Below are 9,229 nucleotides of genomic sequence, written 5' to 3'. Positions count from 1 at the left end.
TCATGGACCCCCCCCCCCCCCCCCCGGGGCCCTCCGTGACGAGGCTAACAGTTTGTTCTTTTGCAGTAACGAAGATAGGGCCTCTTGACGTCAGCGAAGATCCATCTAACGTCATCCGGGATTTGGGTATTCGACATTGGCGCCATCCGTGGGACTTCAGCCTGGCCGGTGTTCCCACATCAAACTCCGACGTTAAGAGTAGCTTATCTCACAAACAGCAACATGGCAACCCCACCCAGCTCATGTACCATCCAGACGGTACAGAATGGCCTTGATAAGGTCATAGTAGAAGACATAACTCATGAAGAGGGCAACGAGAACCAGATGGAAAACCCAGAAAGAACGGAACACATCACTCCAGATTTTGTGGCCATGCATAGAGAAAAGTTAACAAAATGTCTCGAAGATTTAGAGAGACAAGAAAAGCTTAACAGCCTTAGGGCTAGACTTTCCTTTGACACACCCTCCAACCAGGAAGGGACAGACCCTCAAAACAGAAGCAACAGTGGTGACCCACTGGAAACATTCATGACTGCCCTTAGACAAATGTCCTCAGAAGAAAGGGAGGACCTCATCACAGGAAAGAAGTCAAAAAGAGAGGGGAAAGAAAAGGATAACAAAAATGACGATGGCTTGGATCAACCCTATCTACCACGGGACTTAGCTGAGGTCTCGAAGTTCACACGGAGGATTACAGAAGCACCGATGCCCCCTAAGACAAAGCTACCTCCAAACTTTGACCGCTATGATGGGACAAGAGACCCTGAAGATCACCTCCATGCCTTCAGGGGAGCGGGACAACTTGGGCGATGGCCCATGCCGGTGTGGTGCCACATGTTTGTACAAACTTTGACGGAAGGGGCCCGGCTCTGGTTTGACAGCCTCCTTCCAGGAGGAATCGACAGTTATGAAGAGCTAAGCGAGAAGTTCCTCAGAAACTTTGGTCAGCAGAGAAAAGTGGTCAAGAATCCAAACGAGATTCTGCACATAAGGCAGAAGGACAACGAGCGTATAGACCAGTATATGGAAAGGTTTGTCAAGGAGAGCATGAACATCAAGGATGTCCCGGAGGTCATGAAAATAAGCAGTTTCATAAACGGGCTAAAGCATGCACAGCTATGTGAGAAACTAGGGGAGGAGTTCCCCCACTCGTTTGACAACCTCATGGACAGGGTCAGAGCCTTTGTCAGGGGAAAAGACACGGTCAGCAAAGCCAAGGAGACGGACGTCACACCCCGAAGGATCACCCCAGCTACAAAGCCTCCTGACAAAGGTACACCTTATTCCAGAAAACCCACTCTTGGTAGAATGTTGCATTACAGAGCAAGGCCCTCATATTCCCCATATAGACCTCAGGGGAGAGGCCCCCCTCCTTACTCTGATAATTTCACCCCTCTCACCAAGACCCCAAGTGAGATACTGGCCACCGAGAGGGTAAAGAACTCCTTCCCAAGGCCACCACCCATAAAACCTGGGCCAAAGGCACAACCAAACGAGTATTGTGACTTCCACAAAGGTTTTGGGCATAAAAATGATGACTGCATGTATCTGAAGAGAGAGATAGAAGCTGCAGTGAAAACGATAAGACTGGCCCATTTGGTCAAGGAAATCAAGGAGGGAGGAGGGGAACGCAACGGAAGAGATGCAAGGGAGACCTGGAATTGGGGACTTACAAGCGCACGCATCCACCCCCCCATGGGGCCTTAGTGTTTCAAACGCCGAAGGGCTTAGCCTGGGTAAAATCCGCATATGAAGTGATTTCCTCAGTATCCGAAGGGGAAGCATCCGAGAAGCCTCGGAAAGAGGGAGTCGAGGAATGGGTCCTTTGTGATAGGTTCCCAGAGCAAACAGTCAAGGTGGGAAGTCACTTAAGTGACAAATGTAAGAGTGCTCTCAAGGAACTACTCCTCCTCAACATAGATGTATTTGCATTCCAACACGGGGACATGACAGGAATCCCCAGGAGCCTAACCGAACATCGACTCAACACATATGCATGGGCAAAACCAGTGAAACAGAAGAAACAAAGCATGGGGCCCAACAAAAGAAGAGCTGCTTGTGAGGAAACCGAAAAACTTCTCAGAGCAGGCATAGTCAGGGAGGTCAAGTACCCGTCCTGGGTCGCCAACCCAGTCATGGTTCAAAAGAAAGACGGGGGATGGAGGATGTGCATTGACTTCCAGGATCTAAACAAAGCATGTCCCAAGGACTGTTACCCCCTCCCAGAAATAGATGTCCAGGTGGACTCTTTGTCTCAGTACCCCCAGAAATGCTTCCTGGATGCCTACAAAGGATACCATCAGATCCAAATGTCAATAGAGGACGAAGAAAAAACCGCCTTCATTACAGACGAGGGGACATTTTGCTATACCAAAATGCCCTTCGGTCTTAAAAACGCTGGGGCCACATATTAGAGATTCATGAACACCCTCTTCAGGGAACAACGGGGAAGGAACCTGGAGGTATATGTTGATGACATCGTTATCAAAAGCCTGACAGAAATGGCCATGATAGATGACATAGCCGAGACCCTGGGCACCATGCAAGATGTGAATATGAAATTAAACCCCGGAAAGTGCTGTTTTGGGGTAGAGGAAGGGAGATTCCTGGGGGTAGTGGTCACCAAGGGTGGAATCAAAGCCAACCCTGAGAAAACCCAAGCCGTGGCAGAAATGAGATCTCCCAGGTCCTTAAAAGATATCCAGCAGCTGAACGGAAGACTGATTGCGCTGAACCGCTTTCTATCAAAAGTGGCTGACAGGACTCTCCCCTTCATGAAGGTGCTGAAGGATTGCCTTCAAACAAACAAATTCAGATGGACCACTGAAGCAGAAACTGCTTTCCAAGAAATGAAGAACTGTATCTGCCAGCTCCCAACCCTGGCCACCCCAGCACCTGGGGAACACCTGCTCCTGTATCTGTCGGCCTCAAAGACAACCATAAGCGCGGTCATGATGGTGGAATGGGAGGGGAAGCAAATACCAATATACTTCATCAGTAGAACGCTTAAAGGTCCTGAGGAGCGTTACATGCCCCTGGAAAAATTGGCGTTAGCCCTCGTTTTCGCATCCCGAAGGCTCAAAAGGTACTTCCAGGGACACAAGATCACTTTGATAACCGATCAGCCCCTCCAGAAAGTGCTCAAGAGGCCAGAACTGTCCGGACGACTGGCTAAGTGGGCCGTAGAGCTGGGAGTACACTCCCTGGAGTTCAAGCCCAGAACAGCCATAAAGGGACAAATACTGGCCGACTTTTTAGCAGAGGTCCCGGAGGACGAAGAAAAAGAACTCCAGAAATGGGAGGCCTTAGAAAGAAAAGAGAAAGAGGAAGAAGACAAGGCAGTGTGGAAAATATTCACAGACGGAGCCTCCAGCGAGGAAGGAAGTGGAGCAGGCATCACCTTGGTAAGTCCTGAGGGGGTTGAGTTGACTTATGCCATAAGATTAGATTTCGAAAACGCCAACAATACCGCAGATTATGAAGCCCTTCTGGCAGGGATGAGGCTAGCACAAAAAATGAAAGCAAAACATGTGGAAGCCAACACCAATTCACAACTGGTGGTTAAGCAATACCAAGGAGAGTATGAAGCCAAAGACAACATCATGGCTCAGTACGTGGCAAAAGTAAAGGAAACGGCTGAAGCATTCAAAACCTTCAAGTTAGAATACATCCCCCGAGGGAGAAACAGAAAGTCTGACGCCCTCAGTAAACTGGCCTTAGTAGCCTTCGACCATCTCGCAAGGGAAGTTAAAGTGGAAGTCCTGACCTCTCCTTCCCTTAGCACGAAGGAGGTGGCTGCAGTTGAAAGTGCTCAGGAAACATGGATGACACCAATTATAAAGTTCCTCAGAGACGGAACCCTGCCTGAGGGGGAGTGGGCAGCCAGAAAGGTAAGGGTCAAGGCCCTGCAGTATGAGTTGATTGATGGGGAGTTGTACCGAAGATCATACCTAGGCCCATCCCTGAAATGTGTTGATATGGAAGAGGCTGAGTATGTGATCAAGGAGATGCATGAGGGGATTTGTGGAATGCATTCGGGGCCAAGGACGATAGTAACAAAGGCGATGAATGCGGGGTTCTATTGGCCACGAATGTATGAAACGGCATCCGAGGAGATTAAGAAGTGTGACAATTGTCAGGTACATGCACCAATGACCCACCGACACAAACACCCCATGATACCGGTCTCGAAGTCCTGGCCCTTCCAAAAGTGGGCTATCGACATAATCGGGACATAATCGGGCCATTCCCGGAAGGTCCAGGAGGAGTCAAGTATGTGGTAGTGGCCATCGATTATTTTACCAAGTGGATCGAGGCAAAGCCCTTGGCAAAAATAACTGGGGAACAGATGAGGCGGTTTGTATTAGACAACATCATCTGCAGATACGGGGTCCAAAGGAACTAGTGAGTGATAATGGCGTCCAATTTGCTGGAAGACCTTTTAAGCCATGGTGCGAGCAGAAGCACATTCAACAAGTGTTTACCTCCGTCACTCATGCCCAAAGTAATGGATTAGTAGAAAGAGCTAACCAAAGTGTCATCAAGGGAATGAAGGGAAGACTCGGGAGAAAACAAAAAGGATGGCTGGAGGAACTATCATTCGTGTTATGGGCATATAGGACCACTCCTAAAGATTGTAATGGGGAAACTCCTTTCAGCCTAACCTACGGGACAAAAGCTGTCATCCCGGCTGAGATAGGATCCCCAACTGCCCGAATGAGGCTCCGGGAGGAGGAGAAATAGCAAGACCTCCGGATGAACCTGAACCTTTTGGAGGAAAGAAGAGAAGTAGCAGCAATCAGGGAGGCCAAATACAAGAGGCAGCTGGAAAGTTATTACAACGCCAAGATGAGAAAGCTCAACCTCGTCCTAGGGGATCTAGTCCTAAGAGTAAATGAAGCCAGCCTGCAGGAGAACACCGGAAGGCTAGGCCCCAACTGGGAGGGGCCCTACCGAGTCGTATGGGCAAACGGCAAAGGGAGCTGCAAATTGGAAACACTCCAAGGCGAGGAGGTCCCCAGGACATGGAACCTCATGCAGCTCAGGAAATATCACATGTAAAGGGTCTGCCCCTAGAAAAAATGGCCAAGAGCCACTTTTGTAACATATAACTATTAATCCGGGGTTCCCCCAAGGACGGATCTTTTGTAACAATTTGTACTGGGAAGTTTAATCCCCAAGAAGTAAATGAAAAACGGACAGTTAGCATGTCCTCTTTTGACAAAATAGCGGGTATTATACCTAGGCAAACGTGCCTAGAAACACCATAAAACCTAATTAACAGGCAAACACACGTGTATAAAGCATATCAAACATGCCGAAAGCCCGGCCGTGGGGCAAAAAGGGTCTAGCTAACCCAGAGAAAACGGACAAAAAGTAAACCAAAAACATAATCCCACATTATAAACTTGTCCAGTGATTGGCCTCGAACTGACAATCCATGTTTACTAGACAAACCACAAACACAATATATTTTTGTAAACTAAACTACAAAAAGAGATCATGTTTTATTTACAAAACAAATGTACAAAGAAAAGCCTCAGTGACTTTGGCTAAAATACAATGCAAACAAGTTTAACCAAAAAGATCTAAGCACAACTTCTTGCAAAACGGTCCAAAGGTCCCCAGGTGAAACACCAGCCTATTCCTAGACAAAAGCCCCTGCAAAAACAACAAGCATAACAAAAAGCATGCAGATAACAAGGCAACAACACAGGATCATAAGTTATACGATTAGCTACGGAGGAGGACCCCGACACAAAGGTCCCCCCTTTCCAAACACAAAAAGTTCAAAAGTATCCCAAGAAAAGTAATTATTCAAGTTACAACCATATCGAAGAAAGCAAATGTTCGTGAATCACTGGGGGGCACCCCCAGACAAAGATGGCGGAGATGAGGGACCTGCAGAGGAGAACAGGGCTTTTAGTTCATCTATCGATATTAAGGGATGCTCCAGGATTTTCTTCAGGATAACAGGGGTCTTGCTCCCAAACTCCTTATCCAACTTGGATAATTTCTTCTTAGCTTTGGAGTTGTACAGCAGAGTCTCTTTCCTGCCTAGACCCTGAGTAGAATAAGCATAACCATCCTTCAGACCAGCCTGGTAGCCGACATCCCGATAAGCCCTGTATATCTCCTCTAAACCACTCTTAAAATCCTCTGACTGGGCAACAGCGGCAAGGAAAGCTCCAAAACCTTCAGTGATTAACCAATGCTTTTCCTTTGCCAACCGCTGATTATCATCAGAGGTTATCCCATAGTCTACATACATGGTGTTAAGTTGCTCCTAGGAAACGGAGCCAACTTCCATCAAATACTTCAACTCAGCAGCCAACTCTTCTTTCTCTCCCACCAACATCGCCATCTCCTGCTCTCAGGCTCGCTCCTTCTTCTCCAGCATGGCTCCAGCCCCCTGGACAAAAATCATCACAAAAAATCCAAAAAGGGGGGGGGGGAAGGACTCTGTACCTTCTCCTCCTGCAACTTCCTCTCAGCTTCAACCACTTGGCACCTAAGTCCGGCAGCAACAGATTGGGAGGTTTTGAGCTCAGCCTTGAGTCCTTCATTCGCCCTCCTTAGATCATCAATCCTCTGCAACATACCAGCACCCCTGAAAAAGCTTTCACAAAGAGACATGCTATATTGATCCTCGAAAAGGTCATCCCTCAAAGCAGAATTCATGATATGGGAGGGAGGAACAGCATGACTCAAGAAGTCTCTAGCAGCTTCAGGAGTTCCTATCACTGAGGAATTAGTCACTTTCCATTTGGGGACATAGGTAAAGGGAATAGCGTCAGCAAACAAAGGAGCCAAAGGGGACCGATGGGTAAGACCCTCAGGCTCAGTAGGCTTACTGGTCCCCGTAGCATGAAGAGGGGAGAGTTCAAAGGCTGAGGTAAAATGAGCTAGGCCTATTTACGGAGTTTTGTCCCGAACACGGGAAGATGAGGGACCAGTAGTGATCTCTATGGGATCACGAGAACTCCCCTACACCACAAGAAACATCAGAAATCAAACAAAGATGAGACAGAATAAACAAAGAGGAGAAAGGACCCACCAGCAAAGGTGCACTCACAAGGCTTGAAGACCTCAGATGTTTGGACAGGGAACCTTTGACCCCAACAGGGGGACACTCAGAAGCATCTTTTGAAGGAAGGGGGAGGTTCTGCCCACTGGCACTTCGGAGCCTTTGACGGATATCACGGGGAACGGGGGCTGGTTGAGGACTTGCAGCCTTTCTCTTGCGAACTAAACGAATTTCCAGATCTTCGTCATCGCTCTTATCAGAATGTTTAACAGGGGCAGGATCAGGGGAGCTCTCCTCCCCATCAGAGGAAGTGCCCTCACCCCCTCTACAGCAGCGGAGCCTCCCGCCTGGGCAGAACCCCCGGTAACTGACACTACCCCACTCCGGTTCAGACCCGGAACAACTTCACCATCAACCACAAGCTACACGTCCTTGGAATCTCCCTGAAGCAACCTCCACAAAGTCAACTCTGCAAAAGAAAGGCACTAAAGATGACTACACAGATAAAAAGAAACAGAAAACAAACAAATGCAGATCCGAGACGGAAAAATACCTTTTTTACCAAAGAAAGCCTTGGGTCGAACAGGATAGGAGGGACTCAACCCCCCATAGCCAAAATACCCTCGGAAAAAGTGAAAGCCCTGGTAGGATTCTCATACATACGTTTCCACTGAACGGTCTCATTCGCCGATAAGGAAGGAACAACATCTTCGATGGGGGTATCAACATCCCTAGGCAAAGGGGATTCTGACATCATAGCAGCAGAGACAAAAATAAACCTACTTTTCCAATCCTTCGGGTAAGTGGAAGTCGGCATGAAGGAGTAACAGGGTTTTGACACATTGTTCTGTCTCTTGGCAAAGGTAAACCAATCTTCGTCAGAGATCAGTTTGTAAAACATACAGAACAAAGGAATGGAAGGTTCACTGGAAATAGCAGCACAGGACAACTTGAAGTGCACCACTCTCATCCACCCTAAGGGATGCAACTGAGAAAAGTGAACCCCAAAATGACGAAGCAGATCGACTTTAAAAGAGGAAATAGGATATCGAACCCCGCAAGAGGAAAAAGCCAAGGTATAAAGAGGGATCACATCCGGCGTAAACACCGCCGGTTCATTAGGATCCGACAAAGTGGGGGAGAACTGTTCAGGGATGGCAAATGTCTTGACAAAAGACCTCAAATCCTTTGCCGTCAGGACTGACTTGATTACAGAACGGCCGGAGCGACTCATGATCGGAGAAAGAACGACGATCGGAGAAAGAATGATGATCGAGAGGAATGGTGACGGAAAAGAGAAGGAACCGGAAAGTTTAGATAGGAAATTTGAAAGGGTATGAGGTATTTACAGAAGATAACTGACATGCAGGAAACCGTCCTGTCATCAGTCCCTTCAAAATTCAAAAAAGAGGGCACATGTCTCTAAGGGATTAACTCCCGCTAATAGGTATCCGGCGGCATGATGGCTAGTGGGAATGGTTAATAATAACTAATCAGGAGCGGGCCCACACTCAGTGCTCAAAGGAAAGAAAAACCTCTCTTTGAACAGTTATGATTCAGCCCCGGATCATGAGCCTCGGGTCTCAGAACCAGGGACTAAAGATGACTTGACGACGGGCCAATGGGAAATCCCATTTACCCGCTTTGGGCTATCATCGTGTGGGCCTAACAGGCAAAGCCCAACAAAGAGTTTACCTTGCCCATCAAGGTTATCGTTATGAGCGGGAAAAAGGATCAGAGAAGGCAGACGACATTAATTGCTTGATTGGAAGAGGATATCTTGCTGGAAATGTACTTTATAGCCGGAAACATTAAATGAGACTGTGATCTTACCGTTGGGGGTCAGACACGTGTCTGAGCCCCCCGAAGACTCTCGGAACCCGTCGGATCATCTCGTTAAAATATATCATGTGAGAGATAAGGCTTGGTGGTTATATAAGAGTGAGAAACGATGATCACAGGGACACTCAAGGTATCTCATTTACTACACTCACATTAACTACTCTCATATTAACTTCCGACCAACATTCCCACATATTCATCACACATATCTCATTTATTAGATTCATACCTTAGAGGAAACATCCCGGTGATCATACTCATTGGGATAAACTCCTCAGCTCTTCCGGCAAGTTTACTTATTCTCACGCCGGAGCTTGGTCACGGATTCCCCCCCCCCCCTCCGCGGGTGTCACACCCCAA

The 9,229-nt window shown here is 47.8% G+C and overlaps 2 protein-coding genes across 2 annotated transcripts; both read left to right on the top strand.

Moving 5' to 3' along the window:
- The first annotated feature begins 222 nt into the window (after positions 1 to 222).
- Positions 223 to 1,707, top strand: LOC110933835. The gene has a single exon (XM_022177039.1). The coding sequence runs from the start codon at positions 223 to 225 to the stop codon at positions 1,705 to 1,707; it is 1,485 nt and encodes a 494-aa protein (XP_022032731.1).
- A 794-nt stretch (positions 1,708 to 2,501) lies between these two features.
- LOC110933834 lies at positions 2,502 to 4,743 on the top strand. The gene is made up of 2 exons (XM_022177038.1): positions 2,502 to 4,139; positions 4,384 to 4,743. Exons 1-2 carry the CDS (start codon positions 2,502 to 2,504, stop codon positions 4,741 to 4,743), a joined length of 1,998 nt encoding a protein of 665 aa, XP_022032730.1.
- Positions 4,744 to 9,229: the final 4,486 nt, after the last annotated feature.

This window comes from Helianthus annuus, chromosome 4, assembly GCF_002127325.2.
Source record: "Helianthus annuus cultivar XRQ/B chromosome 4, HanXRQr2.0-SUNRISE, whole genome shotgun sequence".
Taxonomy (NCBI): Eukaryota; Viridiplantae; Streptophyta; class Magnoliopsida; order Asterales; family Asteraceae; genus Helianthus; species Helianthus annuus.
Note: the sequence above shows the minus strand (reverse complement) of the source record. Positions and strands in the feature narration are given on the sequence as shown.